General features: G+C 45.0%; 1 protein-coding gene across 1 annotated transcript in view; it reads right to left on the bottom strand.

Moving 5' to 3' along the window:
• Window positions 1-26,366, bottom strand: part of plpp4 (phospholipid phosphatase 4) — a gene marked incomplete at both ends in the record, with an annotated part of 40,677 nt that overhangs the window by 12,457 nt on the left and 1,854 nt on the right. The window contains 2 exons of the mRNA XM_084470271.1: window positions 2,010-2,100; window positions 4,104-4,212. Of these exons, the coding sequence (XP_084326397.1) occupies window positions 2,010-2,100; window positions 4,104-4,212 (200 nt within the window). The remainder of the gene's footprint in view (window positions 1-2,009; window positions 2,101-4,103; window positions 4,213-26,366) is intronic.

Here is a 26,366-nt window from a genome sequence, read left to right as displayed (position 1 = left end):
TGGGTTCAGTAAGTGCGTTGCTCTTCTCAGAGAAACGATCCTTTGTAGAAATTATATTTAAATAGCACCAGTTTATATTACCATTTAACAATATTGTATAGTATAATTGTGGTAGTATTAAATAGTGGATTGCAGCCATGCCTACAGCAAACCACTTGGAATGATCCCACCCATGTGAGTAATTCCCAGCAGAACCAGTCCAACCCACGTTGCTCAGTGTTAACAGTATTACCACCCTGGGCGTGCTCGGAAACGCACAGCATCAGTGTCATACGTAGCAGCCTGTTCATTTTAAAGACCGTCAATAACGAGGGGGCATACATACATTTGTCATTTCCGATGTGATTAATTCAGCTGAGAGGGAGGAATGAAGAGTGAGCGGTTTCTTATTGCAGATGAAAAGAGCAGCCTTTGACTCAGGATTAAATATGAATCTTGGGTGAAATCCCATCCCATCACTAATCAGGGATCTAGAACTTTACAGAAACAGGAGGGGGTCTTCTCCCAAAACATTGTCAGATGTAAAACACCTACACACAAATCGATGGCTGCTACTGAGCACACAGCAAACTGTCTATCTTTCAGCTTTGAAACTTTCGATTTTGCAAGTGAGTAATGGCCTTCATGCCTCATTAAACTCTGGAATCAACTCTTTGGTCTCCGTTCTGTGCTGTCTAGCTAGTAACAGTGACACAAACAGAAATGCAAAACTCATTCCTACTCCAATCAAACAGCAGCCTTTGGATTCTGATGAACTCGTGAATCATGAAGAGGATGAGGGAAAAGTAAGAGTTGAAACTATCCACGCCAACTTTATTGATAGAAGCCTTCAAACACAAATCCTAAACTGAAGCAGATACATGACAACATAAATAAATGAACAGCAGATCATAAATAAATGAATAGAAGAGGGTAACTGAGCAATGAGAGAACAGGGCTCAGTAGAGGAAAGGATTGGCTCTGTAAAGGAGAGTGCTGGTTCTGTAAAGGCTGTTCCACCCCAGAGAGCCAGAGACCGAATGAAACCCTTTAATGTTTTATATGAGCAATATGAAACTACTGGTATTATAATTTAATAAATGTAACATATAGCACCAATTAATAGTAGATTAGTCATCATTTTGAAATGAAAATGCACGCCATTTGGTCCCAGTTACACCCCTTTGGGGGAATGTTCCAACTACATTAAAATAATTGTGATAGATGTTTATCACATTCTCTTTAGTGACTAATGGTAGCTGGGAATGGAAATTGAAAGCAAAATGAATAAGATAAAGGTCAAAAGGGAGCAACAAACGATTATCATGAAGCAAACAAGTTGACGCAGTTCAAAACAAATGATATGAGGAGGTATCTTTCTTCAGAGTTTTAACCGAGATACAGAGCATTAGATGTTGCTGGTTCTCTTGCTCTCTAACTCACACACACGCACACACACACACACACACACACACACACACACACACACTTACACTCACATCCATACGCACACAAACACACACAGAAGTGCACGCTCACACACATACAGACACACACACACACACACACACACACACACACACACACACACACACACACACACACACACACAGACTTTTGTGTCATTTTAATTGGATTAACTACACTGGTTCTTCACCAACATCTTGCATCTAGCCCTGCTAAGACTAAACAAAACAAGATAGAGCGTCTGGTAAAAGCGTCTGATTAACATAACTTTGGGAGAAGTTGGTGCTGCAACTTTTGGAATTGATTTCGTTGTTCCGCACCGCGTTCAAAATGTCCGCCAATGAACAGTCACGACTGTCTTCAGGCATAGCAGGAAAACAACAGGATTTCAGCTAATTACCATTGAAATAAGAGACGATATACCTCAGAGGTTAGCTGACAACTGATTTCAGTATTCTATTTAGCATTGTATAATTGCCCTGGATTTCTGTCTTGTGAATCAGGTAAAAGAGGATTCAACCACAGAACAAGTTTTTCTGCCATGAAAAAGTAAATGTACACACCCAAACACGCCTCTTTGATCTCCGTTTTGTCCGTTCTCCGAATGATCTTCACCACAAATATGACGGCCAAGGGAGTGAGGAAGGAGATGGCCTGGAGGAAAGGAGGGCAGAAACATGTACAGCTTTATCATCCACCACAGAGCCAGGCTGGGGCATTCCCTCCTCCTCGTCTCCTCAGGGACCCCAAACATCTGTTACTACAGAGGCAGGGTTTCCTGAGAGGAACCATAGTGCACTCCCTGCTTGTAGAAAGGTTTAGTAGCTGAGACACCTCCTCTGTATAAAGGTTTAGTATCTGAGACACCTCCTCTGTATAAAGGTTTAGTATCTGAGACACATCCTCTGTATAAAGGTTTAGTATCTGAGACAGCTCCTCTGTTTAAAGGTTTAGTAGCTGAGACACCGATTCTACATTTTGTGGGGTATATTCCCTGAGCATTGCTGGGGCTGAATTGACAATAGTGCTGTTTGAACCTCGTATTTGTAATAATGTTCTCCTTATTTGCTATTTAAACCTTGTATTTGTAAGAACATTCTCCTTATTTCAGGCCTGGTATCTGGTACACAGCCGTACCAAGAAGGCATCAAGATGTCCTTCCCTGGTCGCCATTTTACTTCCCCCTACCACTTAATATGCAAATAACCATGCACACCATTTCATAGATGTTCCCCTCCTTCCACATTCTCTTCCAAAAGGAAAATCCAAATCCTGGCCAGCTTCCTTCTTGGATTACCTCGGGCAGGCTGACTGGTTCACGATTCTGAACGGTAATTTATTCCCACTGTTATCCCACTGTGTCCCATCTCCTCTATTCAAATGGAGGAAGAAACCTACTTAGGCAATATCCACAGACACTGTCCCTGGTTGAATAGAGAGAGAGCCAGAGGAGACGAGTGGCATGGCAACAGGACAAGAACGTGTCCTGGAACGGACGGATGCGTTCAGGTATTCACATACGCGTTACAATGAAATAAGATGGAACTTTGTTAATACCGAACGGGAAAGCGCTTGACGTTTGCATACGTCTGCTTCGGTGAAGGGATTCGAATGTGTCTCGCATACGTCATGACACCATTTCCATTTTATTTTTTGATATCTACAGGAAAATGACACGGTAGGCCGTCATGAGAAATGGACAAGTGTGCAGCCACAGAATGCAAGTTTGAATATTTATCGCTGTTTAAATATAAATGATTTACTGAAACATTGACACCTTGATGCTGTCAGAACAAGCAAGGATCTTTCTAGTTCTATCCTTTGCAGTGCATTTGATCACATCTACAGTATATATTATAATGTTGTGTCTCACAACATTTCGGATTAGGTTTGGTGGAATTCATGGCACGAAATGCACTGAATAACAACAAAATAAGAATGAATAAATTAATAGAACCACAAATGTCAGCACTATTTAGGCGTTAAATTTATTCCACTTTAGGAACCCACATCACTCAGGGTGCTCTTTAAAAAGAGAACAACAAGCACTAAAGTAACAATCAGTCAAACACATCTCTTACGAGACTTAAGCATCAATACGGAGCATTCTGACTCTTTAGAGGAGTGTTGTTAGGATTTAATTCTAAAGTATAGTCGAGGGATAGTTTCATCATTCCACCTTTCCACTGTGACCAGTGTGTGGTGAGCTTTCTGGCACATACTGGCAGCCGTGCAGACACACTGGTAGGGGATGAGGTGTCATACCCTCACCCCCCCCCACACACACACACACGCACGCACGCACGCACGCACGCACGCGCACACACACACACACACACAAATACATACACACACACACACACACACACACACACACACACACACACACACACACACACACACACACACACAAAGACAGACAGACAGACACAGACACACACACACACACACACACACACACACATACATACTCACTATATAAAGTGCTTTGGGAGCCTAGAGAAGGGCTATATATTTAATCAATTAGTATTATTAAAGTGGGAGCGTCTGTGAGCCGTGACTGACACCCAGGGTGCTGTGCGGTGCGGTGACCGCAGACAGAGACGCATGGATGGGCAGTGATGGGGCAATGATGGCGGTACTGCGGTGCCACTTACAAACATGACTCTCTTGGGGATGTGGTCAGACTCCACCAGCGGGTTCTTGTACAGCCACAGCTCCTCCGGTTGGATCACTCGCTCGAAGGGCTCCAGGAACTCAGTGAATCTGTGACACACACACACATGCACACAAAGGTACACACACACACACAGGCACAAACAGACACGCACAGAAACACACCCTCACACAGACACACACACATCCACAGTGAGACAGAGGGAAAGTATTAATATTGATGAACATGAATTTCAATTTATGCCCTGATTTAGGGTTATATAAAGAAGAAATAAAGCCCATGAATAAAAGATCCATCAGAATGTGGTGAATAGTAGATTTAGATTCTAGCTTGTTGCTTCATAATTACAGAGTTAAGATTGCAATCACAGTAATACGAGCTGCTGTACATTTTCATAGCTTTTACAACCCGCCACGAGCTACGCTACGCTAACGACACACAAAATGCTTTGTCATTCTCTCCCCGTCTCAAGCTGTGATCCCAGCCTCCTTGATCAAACTTCCACTTAATGAAAATGCCCTGGGTAATTATTGTGCTTAGTGAAGGAGGCGCATAGATGTACCGTAGACACACACACACACACACACACACACACACACACCTACAGATGAACAGATGCTGATACATCATTCCTGAATCCATGTGTACACACACACACACACACACACACACACACACACACACACACCTACAGATGAACAGATGCTGATACATCATTCCTGAATCCATGTGTACACACACACACACACACACACACACACACACACACACACACACACACACACACACACACACACACACACACACACACACACACACACACACACACACACACACACACACAGCTGAGTCTGCCCCCTCCCCCCTTTCAGGTCATTAACCACTGTGTGTGTGTGTAGCTGTCATCCTGGCTGCCGTCACCCACGGTCAGGACCCTGGTGTATCGGTAATGAGTTTCGACAGAGGTACGCGGGAGTGTGCCCGGGAGTGCAACCCAGCCTGACCGCCCCATGGCTCGGAGCCTTTGTTCCACTTGTTACCCGGAGCAAAGGCCGCCTACAGAGAAGATGTTTGATTTACATGGGGGTATGGACACACACACACACACACACACACACACACACACACACACACACACACACACACACACACACACACACACACACACACACACACACACACACACACACACACACACACACACACACAGATTACTAGTAAGGTAAAACGTTGTCAGCTCAATGGTAAACTGACTGCAGTTATACAGCGCTTTCCTGGTCACTCAAAGCGCTTTACAATCTTGCCTGACATTCACCCATTCATGCACACATTCACACACCTACGGCGGTGTCTACCTTGCAAGGCAACAGCCAGCTCGTCGGGAGCAGTGAGAGTGAGGTGCCTTGCTCAGGGACACCTCGACATGTTAGGAGGAACCGGGGATCGAACCAGCAACCTTCCGGTTACCAGACGACCCGCTCTACCCCCTGAGCCACATGCCACCATGTGATGCAACGGAGGATGGAGGGGGAAATAAACGTCCCACTTAAACATCTTTTAAGTGGGATTACATTTGAATGCTATCTGTCAGCTGATCCAGCGCTGTCTTTGTCGAGGTGTGGAGGACCGAGGCACTGGGCCAGGGGCCCGGTGTGAGAGTAATGAGTTTTAGCATCGACTCCTCCACGTCAATACTCGAGCCTCGAGCAAACAGCGGAGCACCAGACCTACCAGGACGGGCTGGACGCTTTGTGGGATTTTTGGGCGGTGAATGCCACAGGGTCAAATTAAAAGAGGGGATTGTGTGTCGTGACGCTGTGTCATGTGTGTGTGTGTGTGTGTGTGTCATGACAGTCTGTGTGTGTGTGTGTGTGTGTGTGTGTGTGTGTGTGTGTGTGTGTGTGTGCGTGTGTGTGTGTGGGTGCCTATGTGTGAACACATACACGCTCAAACGTACGCACAAACCCATGCACGAACACGCACACACACTCACACAAATACCCACACACAAACAAACACACACACACACACACACACACACACACACACACATACTTGCCTACTCAGTATTGTCTTGAGCCTCAAAACGCTAATTGTCCAATATCAGGTAACCCGGCTTAATGAGAGGAGCTGAATTATGTACGCTAGGACCGGGACTGATACTGAGATGGGTTTTGTTATTCTATATTATGCATAATTCTGTTGATAAAAAGGTTACCTTGCAACTTACTCACTGGCATTCTTCCGTTAATTAACGGGGAAAGTATGAAGCAAATTGATTTAACGATTAGAAATTGTCTTGGGATAACGGCTGGACTTTGAAACACAACATGCACCAACAGTCCAACGTGAACATGGCGTAACATGGGGTAAGACGAGGCAGAGAAGTAAGACCCCAGGAGGGTCTGAAGCGAGACCTTTGGTCCGGAGAGTGATGTGTTGAGTATTACAACCTTAAAATAACTCTATTGAATACTCAGAGTTACTATGGTTACTGTACTTATTTGACATTTAACTTACGGATTTTGCAAATAGAAAAGGTGCAGTCTGGACAATGTGCAAAGACCATAGACCAAAGACCTAGCCAGAACCGAAATAAGATAACTCTGCAGCAACACCTACAAATGTTTTCTCTTTTGTTCAATCTTTGTACAATAAAACATCTATATTGAGTTGAAAAGCAGATGCTTGTATCCAAAGTGATGTAAAACGGCCCATTGATCACAGAGCAGGTGGGAGTTCGGTATCTCGAATGCAGCCAGACCCCAAACCCAAAAATCACAATAACAAACAAAATTGTGGTGACAACACACCACACCCTCCCGTCATGTCCCAGTAGTATTGTGTCCAGTACTTTCTCTCCCTCGCCGCGCCCGGGAAACATGGGAATTCATTTTCATGGCAATCCATCTCAATCGATCACCATAGTGGTGTCACATTAGTAACAAATTGTACATTTTGTACACAGCCCTCCATGGCACAATGCCGGCACAAAGCCAGCACAATGCCGACACAATGCTGGCACAATGCCGGCACAATGCCGACACAATGCCGGCACAATGCTGGCACAATGCCGGCACAATGCCGACACAATGCTGGCACAATGCCGACACAATGCCGGCACAATGCTGGCACAATGCTGGCACAATGCTGGCACAAACTAAAGCTTGTCTGTCTCCATAAGCCAACAAGGACCTTTGAGGCATGTCTCTGGTGAGTTTGTTCATCCAAGTTAGCAACAGCAACCAGAGATTTCAAGCCATTGTGTATTTGCAATGCAGGCCACACGCCTGCTGTAGACACACCATAGATATACTGACTAGATATCGCCTGAGCTGCGCTGTTCAGTGGAACGTATGCGTCAATGCCGCCGCCATCTTGCTGCGGGGTAACTGCCCACCTGAATGAATGAACGTCGATGGGACAGAGGTCCTTCCCCAGTCAAAATCACTCTAAATCACCTTCTTTTAATGCAATATTCAAGCGGGTCAGGTCAAACATGTGTTTGTGGTAATGCTAGTAAAAATAAATAAAAAATACTTATTTTTTTACTATCATTACACGTCTGACCTACGTCAGAAACCAACCCGCTCGAAGATTTAGAGTGATTTTGAGTGTGAAAGGACCTCGGCCCATCATTCATTCAGGTGGGTGGTTACCCCGCGGCAAGATGGCGGCATTGTTGATGCATGCTCAGAAGCCGATTGCGATATCTATTCAGTATACAGTTTCTCACAAAAGTGAGTACACCCCTCACATTTTTGTCAATATTTTATTAAATCTATTCATGGGACAACACTGAATAAATGACACTTTGATACAATGTAAAGTAGTCAGTGTACAGCTTGTATAACAGTGTAAATGTACTGTCCCCTCAAAATAGCTCAACACACAGCCATTAATGTTTAAACCGCTGGCAGAGTCGGTGCCAGAGCACATCTACTGAAGGGGCACAGGTCACCAGTAGGGGGGGCACTTTTGTTTGAGAAATATTTTAACGCAGTGGAGTCAAACACAGCAGAAATGCACACGTTTTTCTTTACTATTATTAGGCTAATTATTTATTATTATCATTAGTACTGTTACTATTATTAATAGTAGTATTTTTATTATTATCTACAATATTGTGTTCTTGTTGTTGAGGCTATGGATGCAGCCATTACACATTCACACGCACAAAGATGATAATACAAGGCGGAGGGCACTAAACGCGCTAATTAATGCAATAGTTACAGAGGTATGATAAGTCAGATATAGTTTATTTACCTCTCGACAGTTTATGCACCAAAAAAAAACAGCCTCCACACTCATCAAAAACACGGACAACATCAGGACCGCTGACAGAAGCACTGCACAAATACGATAATACAAGGCGGAGGGCGCTAAACACGCTAATAAATGCAATAGTTACTCAGGTCAAAACATTAGACAACAGCCTCCACACTCATCAGAAACACCCCTGGACAACATCAGGGTTATAAACATTACATCAACAGCCTCCACACTCATCAAAAACACCCCTGGACAACATCAGGGTTATTAACATTAACAGCCTCCACACTCATCAGAAACACCCCTGGACAACATCAGGACCGCTGACAGAAGCACTGCGTTCGGGCAATAAGTAACCACGCACCAGGCAGAACTGACCCAACGCCATACTGCAGTCACGCTGCGGCTATTTGGATTTTGCGCGCAAATGTAACAAGTTTACTCAGCAACCAATGAGCATTGACCGAACCTGGCATGTACAACCAAAATTATGCGATTTCCCCTTGTATTTCTTTTATTTCATTGAAGTTACAGTTTACACATTTATTATAATAGTAATAATTATAACTAAAAGGGATTGTTTTTTGTGCCTGACTGTGCAAGGGGGGGCACCAATGGCCGCTAGGGGGGGCACGGCCCACAAATGCCCCACCTTGCCGCCGGCACTGACCGCTGGCACCAAAAGTGAGTACACTCCTTATTGAAAATGTCCAAATTGGGCCCAAAGTGTCAATATTTTGGGTGGCCACCATTATTTTCCAGCACTGCCTTAACCCTCTTGGGCATGGAGTTCACCGGAGCTTCACAGGTTGCCACTGGAATCCTCTTCCACTCATCCTTGACGACATCACGGTGCTGATGGATGTTAGAGACCTTGCACTCCTCCACCTTCCGTTTTAGGATGCTCAATAGGGTAAAGGTCTGGAGTCATGCTCAGCCAGTCCATCACCTTTACCCTCAGCTTCTTTAGCAAGGCAATGGTCGTCTTGGAGGTGTGTTTGGGGTCGTTATCATGCTGGAATACTGCCCTGCGGTCCAGTTTCCGAAGAGAGGGGATCATGCTCTGCCTCTGATCATGCTGAGCGTCATATCCAGAGGTTTTCTTTGGAAAATAGACGTAGGAGTGCTGCCAGCATTGCTGCAGAGGTTAAAGGGGTGGGGGATCAGGCTGTCAGTGCTCAGACCATACGCCGCACACTGCATCAAATTGGTCTGCATGGCTGTCGTCCCAGAAAGAAGCCTCTTCTAAAAATGATACACAAGAAAGCCCGCAAACAGTTTGCTGAAGACAAGCAGACTAAGGACATGTATTACTGGAACCATGTCCTGTGATCTGATGAGATCAAGGTCAACTTATTTGGTTCAGATGTTGTCAAGCGTGTGTGGCAGCAACCAGGTGAGGAGTACAAAGACAAAGTGTGTCTTGCCTACAGTCAAGCATGGTGGTGGGAGTGTCATGGTCTGTGGCTGCTGAGTGCTGAGTGCTGCTGGCACTGGGGAGCTACAGTTCATTGAGGGAACCATGAATGCCAACATGTACTGTGAAATACTGAAGCAGAGCATGATCCCCTCTCTTCGGAAATTGGGGCGCAGGGCAGTATTCCAGCATGATTACGACCCCCAAGACACCTCCAAGACGACCACTGCCTTGCTAAAGAAGCTGAGTGTAAAGGTGATGGACTGGCTGAGCATGTTGTTGTGGAAGTACCAGAGACGTCGGAGAACCCGACGCAGTCTATTCATAATATCATCCGGAGGCGCACACAGCTTTTGGCTGTGATATTATATATTATATATTATATTATATAGATATTTATATGTTATATATAGAGTTCTGGGAGTCGCAAACGGCAACAATCACTTTCTCCTCCATGCTGCGGTCACGCGACTGCCGCGGCAAAGATATTTCAACTCGAGCGAAAGTGTTGCGTCGTGTTGCACTACTAAATCCTTGTGAGCGCGCTTGCCCGGTGTACAGGGCGTTCATGCCGCGCCACAATTCAAATCTTGCCGCAGGTCTTTCTAGCAACAAGTCACTTTTGGTGTGAACGCATAGTAAGATGGCGCAATTTGGAGTTAAATTGGTGCGCTATCTCGGGATATTGGGCAATATCCCATGATTGAGATCTCAAACTCGGGATATTGTTTTCCGCGTGTGACGGTCGTCTCGTCACTCAAATTAAAACAAATCAACCGCTAATAAAAACAAATAAATCCCGGCATCCCAGTGTTATCTTGTTTATTATTGGAGTGTTCACGTGTAGTATATACTAAAACAATTATTCACCTCAGACTCAGTGATTAGTGGGGACTATTCCCCACTATTCACTTCGCCTTCGGCGAATAATTGTTAAATGTAGACACACGAGGTACAAGCATCCACAGGATGTGAGGTAAAACAGAAGAATAACTATGTGTGTGTGTGTGTGTGTGTGTGTGTGTGTGTGTGTGTGTGTGTGTGTGTGTGTGTGTGTGTGTGTGTGTGTGTGTGTCCATACCCCCATGTAAATGAAACATCTTCTCTGTAGGCGGCCTTTGCTCCGGGGAACAAGTGGAACAAAGGCTCCGAGCCATGGGGCGGTCTGGCTGGGTTGCACTCCCGGGCACACTCAGGCAGTGGTGGTAGGCAGTGTTTTTATGTAGCCTCTTTCCCCCTCATTTTACTGTTCCTTCATTCGGTCATCCTCATTCCGACGATAAAAATTCTCAAGACCCCTCCATAAAACATCATAGACTCGCACAACAAACTCCAGCCATAAACAAGATTTATCAATTTACAAACACTGAGCTATACGATTCAAGACACACTGATACGTAGTCTGCACAAATATGAACCAAAACTGGCAGTGGTATTGGTTCCCTTCATACAACATAAGCTTGAGAAACAAACACTAAAATGACCAATATCATGTAAAACACAACTTTCCAGATAGATATAAGTGTGTGTGCAAACGCTCCAGGCCTCCAACGCTCTAAGGGGTTAGCTAGAATGTCTGTGTATCTCAAATGGGAGCATAAGGCTGTCAAATTGATTAAGCATTTTCTCCCTGTTATAATGTAAAAGTCAAGATAAATCCATTCAAAATGAACACGTGGGTTGACAGGATCCTGAATTTATTTGAGTATCTGCAACATTATTGGTTATATACAGCCGGGTATGACAAACACCTTCAGTATGACAAACATAGCCAATGCAGCATTGCAGCATGCATACCAATTTATGATGGCAAAACATACGCTAATTGCTTTGGGGTTACATTCTAGTATGAGTGTGAGTATGTTTATGTGTAAGTGGGTGAGTGAGTGTCTGAGTGATAGTTTGTTAATGAGTGAGTGAGTTAGTGGGTAAGAAAGAGAGAGAGAGAGAGAGAGAGAGAGAGAGAGAGAGAGAGAGAGAGAGAGAGAGAGAGAGAGAGTGTGTGTGTGTGTGTTTGTATGGGTGTATTTGTATAGGTTTTATGTTTTATGTGTGTATGTGAGTGACAGAAAGGGAGAGAGAGAGAGAGAGAGAGAGAGAGCGTGAGTAGAAAGGGAAAAGGAGAAAGCAACCCATTAAAAGTGAATCAGTGGCAGTGAACCCCACACAGCCTGTCAATACTAAACAGATAAAGGCCCCCTTGCCTCTGCATGGCACCTCCATCTGGTTGATGCCTCATCACTGAATGTGTTACGTGCCAGTCCTCGGGTTCAGAGCTGAAGCACTCTGCCGGGGCTGTGGCCCCATTGAAGTGCCACTCACACCCAGCAGTGTTCCCTTGCTGATGCGGTCTGCTGAGGTGCTCAGTGGAGATAGTGGATTCTGAGGAGCTCAGAGGGGACAGCGGGTTCACAAGCAGGAGAGGTTTGCTTAAAGAAGGAGAGGTGCAGTTGTGTTCACCGTCTTCTTGTGGTTGCTATACCGGACCGTTTTCAACCTGCTTTGCCTCGTTACAATGTTGGTCAATGTTGTAAATGAACAATGGTTCACTCGTAACTCGTAAATAGTTAGGGGAGTTTTTTCTTGCCCTCTGGGTGGCTATACAAATGAATTGAAATTCATTGAATTGAATTCATTCTCCTCCATTTCGTCCGCACGTTTCACGTCATCCAGTCGGCTTTAGCGACATCCCACACGTAACGACACAAAGCCGGTACGACATCGGCAAAGTAGACCTTTCACGAAAGATGACAGATGATCTCTACGTGCTCCTCGTCTCTGGCAGTGGAGCGATTCATCAGCAGTAATCCCCCGGTGTCGGTGTCAGACATATGTTCTCCAGCCCTCAGGTCAGACAGCGCCACCCCAGGTGAGGAGAGAACAGGGAGGTGTCTCCCCAGAGGCTCTGTGGCGGAGCTCACAAAGGATAGAGGAAGACACACAAAGGTCCCAGGCCAGCAATACATCATACAGAAATGTCATTGCAAATGCATAGAAAATGGATTATGCCGCCTTTCTGTGTCCCAGTTATAAACTGTGCTGGGCTGACATATCGACAAGCAGTCGAGAAATTCCCTGGTGATAAATTAGATATGCAGCCCAGCCATCAGGCAGATGGTACTTTGGAACAGCCCAACAGGTTTAAACTCTTACACCAAGGCAAGCCCACAATTTTAGAAAGCCTCCATTCACAATGTCTGGAATTGATCTTTCTGCTCAATTCCCTGGGCGTGTGTGTGTACGTGTGTGCGTGTGTGTGCATCTATATGTGTGTGTGTGTGTGTGTGTGTGTGTGCGTGTGTGTGTCTATATGTGTGTGTTGGGAATATGCGTCTACGTGTGCTTGTGTGTCTATGCATTTGTATATGCGTCTCTATGTGTTTGTTTGTGTGTTTGTTTATGTGTATATGGGGCTACGTGTGTGTGTGTGTGTGTGTGTGTGTGTGTGTGTGTGTGTGTGTGTGTGTGTGTGTGAGTGCGTGCATGTGCGTGTGTGCATGTATTTGCGCTAGAGCCCGTCAATGGAAAGCCGACCGGGCCGTGCCTTCCCCACACAACAGAGCGATTTTGCCATTATCGAATATTTTCATGGGGATCAGAAGCAACCTGCCAGAGGAACACAATGTGCCTCTTATTAAAGCACCGCACCGCCCAACAACCTATCCCTTAGGGGGATGCACAGGGGGGGCCGGAGATTGTCTCACTGCAGATCACATGTCCTCTTAGCCATCAGGCCTGAGACGTCTCATCTCCTGTGTGCCCCCTGCTGTGACAACTGTTGGCCCAGCCGTGAGTGTGTTTTTGTTCTTTTACAGTCAGTTACGTATAGCTGTTGGTATAACTTATAGTGGGCCTGCTGTGTTTTGGGTCTCTATATTCATTTCGCTGCCCCCCCGCCATCCTTATCTTTTTCTGCACACCAGCCCACCTGCTCATCATTCATCATTCAGCGCACCTGTCCATCACCACACCGGTCTGTCATCACGTCTCCACAGTACGAAGAACCCAGCGTTGGACCAGTTTGTAGTTGGTTTGCCTGCCTGACAGTTTGCCAATACCTGTCCTCCCTTCATGATAACCAGTCCACCCAGCCAGCCATTACATTTACATTTAGAGCATTTAGCGGACGCTTTTATCCAAAGCAACCTACAACGGTTCATACACACATCAACTCGTCTGGAGAAGTCAGGGTGTGTGTGTGTCTGGAGAAGTCTACCTCCAAAGCAAAGCTGAACACTCTCAGCCCTTTCAATGGGGATCCGGTCTGCCAAGCCTCCTTCTGGATTCACTCCCGGACCTCCCAGCCCAATCACCAGCCTGCCACCATCTCATAACCCCCGCCCCGGTACAATAAAGACTTTATACTTTCACCCACCTTTGCTTGTCTGGGTCTGCAGTTGGGTTCTGCTTAGATCGATGACACTGGGAGTCCAGTACCAGAAGGTACTGTTGTTACTATCCCCGAGGAAATCAAAGGTCATGTCCTCTTGATATTGTTCGGCTTCTGAGCTGCATCCTTTATTAAATCAAGAAACGTAAGTGGAAAAAGTGGAGGATAACCGGAGCTAACAACCCACTCCATCTGTAGATATTGTTGCAGAGGTTTGTGCGTCCACACCAGTCTTCTCCTTTCCATCGTTCTCCCAGGGGGAAGAGTTCATAAGACTGCCTTTCTTCTACCTAAACAACGGAGAGCCCTCTGGGATTCTGTTAACAGATTAACATCTGGGGCTTTGTTAAACTTTGTCTGGCTGTGTCGTTCTCTCTCTTCTTTCCTCCCACATCCCCACATCTCTCTCCCATTTTCTGTCCGTAAAGCACTTCAATGTACCAATGATACACTTTGAGCTGCTCAGGGTTAAAAAAAGTACCTTAATAATTTATAAAACCATTCTTAAATATTGGTCTAACTGAGTCTCTTGACATTACATTATTTGGTGTGGTTTCAGCCTAAATTACCCATTCTTTCTGAAGTTTTAAGCAGTATCATATTCTTATACTTTTAAGCGCTTAAATATTCTCATCATAATTAAAGAGTACAAACCAAGGAATCAGAGTCAAAATCTCCCTCTCAAGGCGCTACTATACCATTCAAAGACAAAGACAGACATTTGAATTATTCCTGAGCCTGATCAGTAACCCTGACCCGACAGGCAGGGCCATAGCCAGGGTTTGAAATAGTGAGGTCCAGGAGGGGGGGGGGGGTGGCTGGTTGTGCTCGGTTTGTACACGCACCAACAGATGTCACACACGGCAGACACAAAGTAACAAGTCTCGTCTGAATTAAGCAGTTAGTCATCTCAGAGAAGTTCTCAACCGCTGATTTTGTATACAGCTGTATTTTGGTTCAAATTTTATTTTTATCTCTACAAAAATGACCGAGGTCCAGACCTCACACGAACAACAACCAATCAATACTCATTTCAAACAGTGGAATCGTGTCTCTGTCCCCTCCTTCTCCACTTCCCCTGCCAGACTTCCACCACACTCTTTTTGCCTCGCCAAGCCATAGCTCCTGCTGCAGAAAATGAGCCCAAAGTCAATGTACAGTGGCAGGCGATCAGTCAGACGGGAGGAAATCAGCTCGAGTGTTGATGTATGAGTTTGGCTGCAGACGGAGGCAGCGAGCTGCTGGGTTGAGTGATGGGGTGAGTTCCTTCCCATCACCATCATCTCGCCGCTGCTCCACAGCTTTGTTTGGGCATTGTGCCTCCTCACCTCAGCCTCCACTTCAGAGCTGACATCACGCTAACCCTGGGCCCGTTTTAAGGTAGGGATCGGTAATGTAACTGTATTATCTCCACCTGTGGCAAAATCCAATATACACCCTTGATAGCCAACCGGTGGGTGGAGGCTGAGAGAAGGTCATGGTTCTCTGGTCCCGTATCCCGTCAACCGAAACGCAATTTCCATTCTGCTACTTCCTGTCAGTGGTTTTAGAGAGCGTTAGAGAGCAGTCCCCGGAGTGGGGGCAACACAAACCCGACAAGAAGACAATTCCAGTAGCAATATCTGAAATATGTCACAGTCACATATATCTGTCTACCTGAAGTCCCACTCTCACCACTGAACCTGTGTAACTGGAAGTCCTGCCCTCTCTCTCGCCTCTCGCCACCTGACCCATGTACCTGGAAGTCCCGCCCTTTCTCTCGCCACTAAACCCATGTAACCGGAAGTCCTGCCCTCTTTCTCTCGCCATGAACACACATTTGGAGCACCCTATAGTAGGGTAAGTTTAGCATTATGTCTGTGGAAGTTCAATGTATATTTACGTGACTTGATGTGTCTGTACTGATGCACTGCCGTACATCGATCAAACAAATCCGTAATTAAAGTTACAAGCTACACCTGTGGTTTTTCCCACTCTGGAAAGACTTTATTCTAGGCACTCCCTCAGAGGTTAGATAAGAACGGCTGGGAACGAGATTAGTGGAAACATGACAATTTAACATTACGGAAACCTGCATCACTAATTTAAATCCTGTGTTGGCATGGAAAAACCAGTGGGGAAGAGCGATGTTTCACATCTCGATAAGCACGTTTAAGTGCTGATCAACACCTGGCAGTCACGAGCCTGCCGGATATCACAACAACCGCGTACGTGATAGTACGAGAAAACACTAAGAAAGTTGCAAAAACAGGACAGAAATAGAGAGTTTGCTGTGAATGATGGATGTCTCTCACAGCAGGTGCAGGCCTACTTAGCATCTGAATGAGGACCCTGTCATGAAAAGCACCAACTACATAACAGTCCATACACAATAAGGTCTAAGCGTATACATATCTGTGCTCCTCCCTGGTCGTGGAATACGTCTGAACAGTAGGATGCCCTTGGCCGCACGCTGCACTAATTCGATTAAGGCCATTGGTCCTGGTGGTGGAAGGTATAAGGTGGCTGACCAGGATATTGCTTTCAGTTAATTACACTCTTTTACTTCTTTTTCTGAGCTGACCTGAGGCCCAGAGGGTGTCCCTCTCTCGGTGTCCCCACTGTCTCTCGTGTGCGTTCATTCAGGGGAGTCGATCTATACTAGAGATACGGGCCTGAGATGAAGACAATAAAACAGAGATGGATTTAATGTCCACCAGGACGCTCTGGAGTTCTGGTGGACATTAAAGCAGTTAAGCTGTCAAGGCTTTTCTTTTGGGCCACCCAGAGCTGTGGTAAATAGGTTTTAAACACATATTGTATTGTAACGGCTGGGTACACGGCACGGCAGCAAAAGCAAATGGTGGACGCTTCTGAACATTGTCGAAGAGCAATGTAAACGTGCAAAGCAGAGGCACAAGGAAAAAAAGAAGAGAAAGCATTGCTTTCCGCATGCAGAGGTCTGCAATATCCTTTAAGCCCTTTATGTAAACAGTTGTTATGGTAACGGTTTACCATAAACGGTTATCGTTCTTTAATGTCCTGGAAATGAAAACATTAGCGATCCTCTGCATTATTCATGAACCCGGCGGTTTCTTCCTCTTTTCACCACCACAGCCCTCAACACATTGTTACATTACAAGATGGATGGGTAGAGAGATGGATATGGACGGAGAGAGAGGTGGGCAGAATGACATTACAGTAAGAGTCTCAGGGGAACGCAACCATGTCAAGAATTCTCCCCGTCACGAGCAGGAGAGAGAACAAGAAAGGACACAGAGAGCGAGGGAAGGGAACTGGGTAGGTAGGAGGAAGGAGGGAAGAGAAACTTTAAGGGACATTTACAGTGAGGTTTTAAAAGGCTGCCTCCCAATTAGTTAGCAGGGATGGTGAAGAAGAAAGAAAAGAAGATAGAAAAGACAAGGTGCTGAGGATGATATACAGGTTCGATATCTATCACGTTGTGTAATTACCCTTTCACACCTTCGGAGGGAAGGACACCAAACTAAAGACATAATGAGGGGAGAAATGAGAGCTTAGGCTCTATGGCCGGGCCACAGGTATACGCAGTCTTGTTAACAGGATTGCCCTGAGCGCGGCTTTAAAGAAAGATGATATCTAAGGGGCAGGGGCCGGTCTGGGCAATCAGCAGAAGGAAACGAGGTATCGCTGCCAATACCACAGAGGGACAGTAAGGGATCAGGGAATCACAGGAGCATATAACAGGCTGCCCCACAAAATACCTTTTCAAATTCTATGATTTCCCAGAGGCACTGCAAATGCTCAATAGGTCCCAGTCGCTTACTGGGAGTGCCATGAAAATGGATTGCCTTCTTCACTTCTTTTTTTAGTTTAGATGCTGCCCGCATCACTTTCACTTCCACCTTTCATATTTTCACCTTTCGTAAACCCTTTGACATTTAAGAAATAGCTATAAAGTAAGGGGGTGAATTGCCTCAAGAAGAATAAATTAACTGTAATACTCAAACCCAAAGCATACACTCAGAGACAGCAATATTTCCTCTCCTTACAATCCCCCTGACTGCAATGAGGTTACCTTTGGGTCAGGTGCTCAATCTCCCCTGATCCCACACCTTTATGGACCCACAGTTTATATAATCATCATATAATCACTGGCTCAGACAGAGAATTCCTTTGGGTTGCGAAGCAAACAAGCTGTAGTACGGCTAGACATGGATCACTTGTGAGGGTGAAGGACTCTGTACTGGAAGACGGATGACGCTAAGTTTAGTTGTGTAGGGGTGGGAGGGCAGGGGAGGATGAGTGTGTGTGTGTGTGTGTGTGTGTGTGTGTGTGTGTGTGTGTGTGTGTCTGGGTTGGTATGGGGATGGGTCTGGGGGGCGGGGCTGCAGTAGGAATCGTTATAACTCAAATCAGTTCTCTGCATGGCCATGGGAGTCTGCCACTAAAATGACATTTATCCGTGTGGGCATGGCTAATATTCATCCTGGCAAATGTCAAAGACGACAGCATCAGCACAGACATTTCGAGGCGCACACTGGATGTGCTGGATGCAGCACAAGATGCATATGAACCACACACACCTACACACACACACACACACACACACACACACACACACACACACACACACACACACACACACACACAAACACACACGCTTATTTTTGTGAGTGATCCAAGTTGATAGCCCAAGACAAAACAGACAACTCTTGCCGGCAGATCCATACTTACGGACATGCACAGACAAAAACCTTTTGAATGTATAATATTGAATCCATAATAAATATGGATGTGGATGTTGTCTCCGTAGAACCATTCTCCTCTCTATTGAGGGTCATTTTGAGGTTGACTATATTTCTTGGCACAACTGTAGAATCTCTGAGTTTATTTTGCTGTCTGTTATGCTGATGTGATTCTTTGTCTTCAGCGATGCCATGATTCCTACAGCCACACGGATCATCTAGTTTTGCCAAAGCGCTGAGTCGAAATTAATGGATTTTTGTTTCCAATTTGAACTTTTCTTTCTAAAAAAAACCCTATCTTGGTCACAAGGTTTTCTTTCGCTAGGCATTAAAATTTTACTGAAGAGGATTAGAATTTTCATTCTGGCGGAGAAGGCGAGGAAAATGTGATTTTTTTTTTGTGAGAGTCCAGACACTGGTGTTCTGGTGTTCTGACTGATGTTCACTTATCAATGAATTCAGAGGCAATTCACCCGTATTCTCTAGGGCTTTACGGTTTGCAGAGGGTGGAGAGGAGACTTGGTCTGGCTGCAATAACTACACCAGTGGATCATACAAAGGAGCCATCAAGATCAGGGTTTTGTCTCACAAACACACATACATGCATGCACATATACACACAACACACACATGGTCAAACGTACGCACAAACCCATGCACACACTTTCCCATGCAAGCACACACACACACACACATACACACATTGCCATGCAAGCACACACACACACACACACACACACACACACACACACACACACACACACACACACACACACACACACACTCAATTATACAAAAACAAACACACTCACGGACACACAGTGTGTTAAACACTCACTGACAGACACAGACACACACACACACACACACACTTTTATGTCGGCATCAGAAAGAGGGATGGGCCTTTCATCTGTGCATCTCCTCACCTGCCTGGGTGAAGATAAGAGCTGCACTAAATAAACACAGATGAATAAAACATCAGTGAGAATGAGAATGAGGATGAGGAGGAGGAGCAGGAGGAGGAGAACGATGGGGGGAGCAATGGCATAAATAAAGTGAAGCAATGAGCTGGACCCGGTGGTCTAACAATAGACATGGGTACTGGCAGGAGAGGCGCGGAACGGCGGTCTACCCACTCTGACGTTCGGGGACGTTGGCGCTCAGCAAAGTGTCTTCCCAGCTGTACCCCACGACAATGGCGATATGGTGTTGTGTCAGAGACAGGAAGTGAGCCCCCCCGACGCCAGCTTCCCTCCCCTCCAACGTGCTGGCTTTGCTCCGGCCCTTTATCTGAACACTGCAGGCTTTTCTCTTCACAGCCACTTCCTTTTGGGATTATGAAACATTTTAATTGGAACTTCTATAGATATTTTTCAATAATGCTATTGAATATATTAGTGGTGAAGGCGGGGTAAGGAAATCATGGAATTCATGAAAATTCTTTAAAAGCTATCAGTAGCTTTATTAGCTTCAGTTATCGGTACAGAGGGTGTCTGATTTCAGATGAAACAAAGCGATTCAGGGCAACAAGATACATACATACAGAGTTAATACAGAAAACACTCAACAAAGGGCTTTCATGTCGAGGAGTAGACAACGGTACGACGGGATGTCCCAGTCAATCAGCATGAACAAAGGGGGCAGCTTGGGCATGAAAACAAAGTCGACGTGCAGTGATACAACAGATTAAATAGAAGAAGAAAGACAAACACCAGGGACAAGGCCAGGCCAGGGATCTGAGACATAGGTGAAATAAAGGAATTGGTTTGGTGTTTGGTGTGTGTGTGTGTGTGTGTGTGTGTGTGTGTGTGTGTATGTGTGTGTGTGTGTGTGTGTGTGTGTATGTGTATGCGTATGTGTGCGTGTGTATGTATCTGTGCCTGTGTATGTCTGCGTGTGTGTCTGCGTGTATGTGTGTGTACTATGTGTATGTGTGCATTTGCGCCTGAGTGTGTGTGTGTGTGTGTGTGTGTGTCTGTGTGTGTGTGTGTGTGTGTGTGTGTGTGTGTGTGTGTGTGTGTGTGTGTGTGTGTGTGTGTGTGTGTGTGTGTGTGTGTGTGTGTGTGTGCGCGCGTGTGAGTGTGTCCGTGTGTGTGCGTGTGCACGTGTGAGTGTGTGCGTGTGTGTGCGTGTGCACGTGTGAGTGTGTGTGTGTGTGTGTGTGTGTGTGTGTGTGTGTGTGTGTGTGTGTGTGTGCGACAGCAGGGTGCTGCTGATGCTACACCTCCAGGGAATGACATGCCAGTGCTGCTGGCATGCTGCTGGTTCTCTGACGGACCAGCATTGTCAGAGAGTCCTTGGACAGAGGATGGACCCCCCTCCATCCTCTCTCTCTCTCTCTCTCCCCCCCCCCCCCCATTGTGTGATTCTATTTTCTCCTCGTCCCGCTTGGCTTCTCCCTCCTCCGTCTCTTTCATTCTAATTAAAACGTGTGCTGTTCTGTCCCTCTCCGCATGGGGCTACGCAGATTCCAATATCTGTCCAATTACTGCGTCGATCTCGTCCAACTAACGTCTCCCTCCTCTTCACACTTGACGGAGCTGTCATGTACGCTTTGACAGGGAGAATGTGAGACGCAGCCGCACTCACATTTAAGATTAATTGACAAGGCCTGTTCAGATCAGGCGTTCAATTCCCATCCCTATTACCCTGTGCTCTGCGGTGAGGTTCTCTGTTTTCATTAGGGATTATTCGGTCCATGACTACAATAATATTCCCTCGGAATGCCTCGGAATGCCGTACTTCCAGCAGGTCTGCCTACACATGTCCCTGAATCGTCTCGGTCGCTCACCAAATGGTTAATGGATGAGTACATCAAGTGGGCCTATTGGCTGACCTGACCCAGTAATCACAATGATAATGAACCCTTGTTTTCTTGCTGCCTGTATAGCAGGAAATTAAAGGTTATCAAATGACAGAAAATGGAGGATCACCCAAAGGAATTGCTGTTATTCATGGACTGACATGGACGGTATGGTAAACATGACACGATTTCATCAGTATATCATAGCTCAGAGAACATTCTGCTACAGAGAAAGTCTTGGAGAGACCCGAACCAAAAGACACCTTTATACATTTATAAGCTGAACAACTTGCTCATAAGTGACGCAAGTTGTCACTTATGAGCTACAGTTTGTCATTAGCCTAACATCGTCTACAGTTTACAGTTTGTCATTAGCCTAACATCGCCAGAACAAATTTTTGATTTTCAAGGGGTGTTATTCACATGCACAGACCAAAATGCCTCTGGACGCCATTGAATAAACCTACAACCAATCAGAGCAATGAATCATGTGACACAGAACACACACTGTTCTGGTTGTCTATGAAAATTATTCGAAGGCGCTGCCATAGGGCACTTCTTTGTTCATTTCATTGTATCAAACAAGCCCCCTATTAGATAGGGCTGTGATTGGCCCGACCCAGAAAGGTCTGCTGGAAACCTGTCTGACTGGAGGTGGGCCAGACGCATATGCCAGAGTAAATCAAAGATAATTTTGCAGGTCTCCATGCAGGAGACCTCCCTGAGCGTGTGTGGTGATGGCTGGTTCAACCTGTGCACATTGATTGCATAATGCACAACAGTTGTTCAAAGAGTCCAATCAGTCTGACCCAGGCCAGTCGAGGCTGCTTAAACCAGCCATCATCCACACGGCCCAGGTGTTCAGCTCTCCAGGTGATCTTCTTTGTAGTCACAGGGAAGAATGACATGTGTTGAATCTTGATTTGCACTGCCTCCCCTGCATCAAGTATGCATGCAAGTTCTTTCCTTTGTTTTGACATCTCTCCCACGATCAAAGTATCTCCTCTCACACAAACACCGCCTTTATATTCTGTCTGACGGCCAGGGCATATTCATAAAGACACTTGAAAATGTGTGTAAATGTACAGCAATTTAAGAATACAATGGCAAGAATAGATAAAAACCAAGGACACCTCACATAGAAAACCGCTTGGCTTTAACAACATCGCTGTCTTATCATCTGTAGTATGTTATTGTGTTTCTATTTTTCTATTGTTTAACAATAGCAGGTTTCAGTCGTAAAACATCTATCCCATTTTCTGCTTGAGGGATATGCCAAAATATTTTCCATCAAAAAAGTTTTTTTTGCGGTATCTTGTGATTTTTGAGTTTATGTTAGTACATGTCCTCCGCGTTACGTGGATTTTATTGATCATAATTAGTTTAATAAATTGCCTGATTACAATATTACCTTTTTCCGTCAGTTTTACCATAGTAGTAATCTGAGTCATCCTGTGAAATGTTGGATTTGTTTGACACATTAAAAGGAGCAAGTGGCTCATTCCTGCAGCTCAGGAATCGACTTTATAGCGCGCTGTTTATCTGCGCTGTTTATCTGCAAGTCAACACATAGGAGACCATCCAAACACTTAGTATGTCACCAAGTCACCAAGTCAGCACATTTCATACTACAACTTACCCACCGTACATCCTACGCTCAAGAAACCGAATAACTTTAAGTGAAGCCACTGTAATGCATGAAAGGGAAACGCCTGCATATTACTTTACTCACAATAAATCCTGCCTCAGTCCCATAACACCCATATGTTGGTGAAGCAGACAATGGTCAAAAGGTAATAAAACGCTGGGATTCTGCAGACCACAGCAACAAAATTACTCACTGGCTTCGGTTCAAATTGCACTTGGACAACAACCGAAGCATTGTGCATCCGAAAACGACCACTATGACACAAGATTCTCAGTAATCACTGCAGTGGCCATCCTTTTACTGTGACCTTTATTAATACAATCCCTAACGTGCCAAGCATTCATTGTGGTGATGTGTTAAGATAACCAAAGCAACATGCCGTCTCTTTCTCTTTTCACCAACGCTGGATACCTCCAGCGCTAAAGTTTTGAACCAGCACATAATTAAGAAGGAGCTGAAAAACATGGTTGCATATTTTGTCTTTAATAAGGGACGACGGATGAGAGCAGGAAACAGAAATAGGCCAGCATTACACTTTAAGGGGGGATACGGGGGATACATACCCAAACCAGCCAAGGAAGTAATGACTTTCTGGAGCAAACGGAAATACAAGGCTGATGACCCCCTTGTCGTATGCAAAGCAGCTAAATGGCAACCCTAATACTCATTGTTGTTGGGTTTTTTTCAGTTTCCTGACTGTTTGTACCTCTGATGGTTGGAAATGTCACTGAGCCATTTCCATTTAAAGTGCACTTTAGTTTTCCTCCAGAGCACCCAAGGTCCTGCAAGTGCTGGGGCACTGGCTGGGCTGCGAGGAGTGAGAGGAGTGAGGTGCAGTCAGACAGACATGATGCAGCCCGGTCAGACCTGATTCTTGTTCTCAGTCCGCGGCCCAGCTCAGTATATGAATACGAAGCACGGGATCAGACTTGTAAGTCCGCTAAACCAGCGGCAGCGAGCTGGGGGGGGATAATCCCTACTTAGTGGACTGTCATCTTGAATATGATTTGAGCATAAGGCTATCGTTTTTGATACAGACAGATGTGTTTTTACGATCTGTGTCCGTGGTTAACTTCGCCTCACTTTGACATTCGTCTTTCTCTCAATGTCAAGGATAATACAAATCGGGTGTGGATTACCAATGGGTTCTGGTTACAAATCACCGCTTTCTGTCCATACTTCCAATCTTCCAAGGAATCATTTGAAATGAACAGAGAGTGAACTGCCATGTGGTTCATAATTAGAATGCGATCGCAGAAACCAGAACAAAGAGATTGCAATGTGAGAGCATACCTCATTACATCTCGTATCTCTCATTACATCTCATAATCAACAACAAGAGAAAACCCATGGGCATGCCTCTGACCTCCCTGATACACTGTTTTATGCATTCACGTTGTAAGGGAAGGTAGGCAGTAAAATGAAAGCACCAGTTATTTATTTTCAACACTAAGTCTAATTGAATATCGAGCAGAGAAACAAATGGAACCGGTACAGCGAAAGCCTTGAGTCACAGAGCCATTAGCATGATGACGTCGTTTTTTCCAATTTTCATGATTATGTCCTTTCTAACTAGAAAGCACTGCAAAATATAAATATATACACCCCTCTATCCATCCATCTCAAATACAAGCACAGCATTAGGGGTGTAAATCGGAGCCTTTATGACGATATTGATTTCTTAAGCCAACGATTTGATTACTTTCGATACTTCAGAATTCCCCACGATATGATTCGATACTCAATCAATATTTTTTTACATTATATCTATTAATATAATATCTATCAAATAAATCAACAAAAAAATAATCATTTACCTTTTATTGAGAATACAGAAACAGTATTCTATACACACTTTAGTGCTGTATACTGTGCAGGTCTAGTATGGGAATTAGCCTATTCACTGTAAAAAAAAAGAAGTAATAATAATAATTAATTATTATTTTTATTATTTTTTTTTAATAATCTATATTCTTGAGGACGAATCAATGCATCGAATCGTCGGCTGTATAATCGATTAATCTATACAAATCAATTAATACTTACACCCCTACACAGCATATTTTCCATTTGCATTATGATTGTCGTTACTACCAAGTCAGGAACACAAAATACATCCATGCAACCATCTATCCATCCATCTTATACAAATACAGCAGCCTTTTTCCATTTGCACTATGATTTTAGTTACTACCATTTAAGGACTGCAAACTACATCTACATGCACCCCTCGATCCATCCATCTCTAATACAGATACAGCAGTCTTTTTTCCATTCGCATGATGACATCATTTCTAACAAGAAAGCACTTCAAACTACATCCATGCACCCATCTAACCATCCATCTGGAATACAAATACTTTTCTTCGGCACATAAACCAGAAAAAGCACAAAGGGTTTGCATCGGCCATTGCACTGGGAATTCCATCTCTCCTGCTTTTGCAATAACCTTCAAATAGACAATTCAATTCATTCACTTGACCCCAATCATGTCGGCATCGGGCCCCGGCTTTTCAGGTCAGTGGGAACTCGTGTACGGCGCGGGCCCCCTAGTGCCCTGGCAAAGGACTGGGCCAGGGTTTCATTCCATGCGTCAATTAACGGCTGGCTTACAGGAAACCCATCGTCACCCAGCTTACGGACTGACCAATCACAGCGCTAAGCCTGTGAGGCTGCAGAGTGGCCTGATGAGTCAAAGCACCTATCTATGTCTTATTCCTTTTTTTCCAGATTTGTTCATCATACACTTGTGCCTAATTTACATTTAGGGCATTTAGCAGACGCTTGTATCCAAAGAAGCGATTTATACACACATTCACTCACTGACGGCAGAGTCAACCGTGCAAGCTAGACAGCCAGCCCGTCGGGAGCAGTTAGGGTGAGGTGCCTTTCTCAAGGACGCAACACAGCGAGGAGGAGCCGGGGATCGAACTCGCAAGTCAACCCACTCTACCTCCTGAGCTAAGCCGACCCAAGATATAGAATAAGTGCGGACTATCTCGAATGG

The sequence above is a fragment of the Micromesistius poutassou genome, assembly GCF_964030765.1.
Source record: "Micromesistius poutassou genome assembly, chromosome: 7".
NCBI classification, from domain to species: Eukaryota; Metazoa; Chordata; class Actinopteri; order Gadiformes; family Gadidae; genus Micromesistius; species Micromesistius poutassou.
The sequence above is the reverse complement of the archived record's forward strand: the minus strand, read 5'-3'. Positions and strand labels throughout refer to the sequence as shown.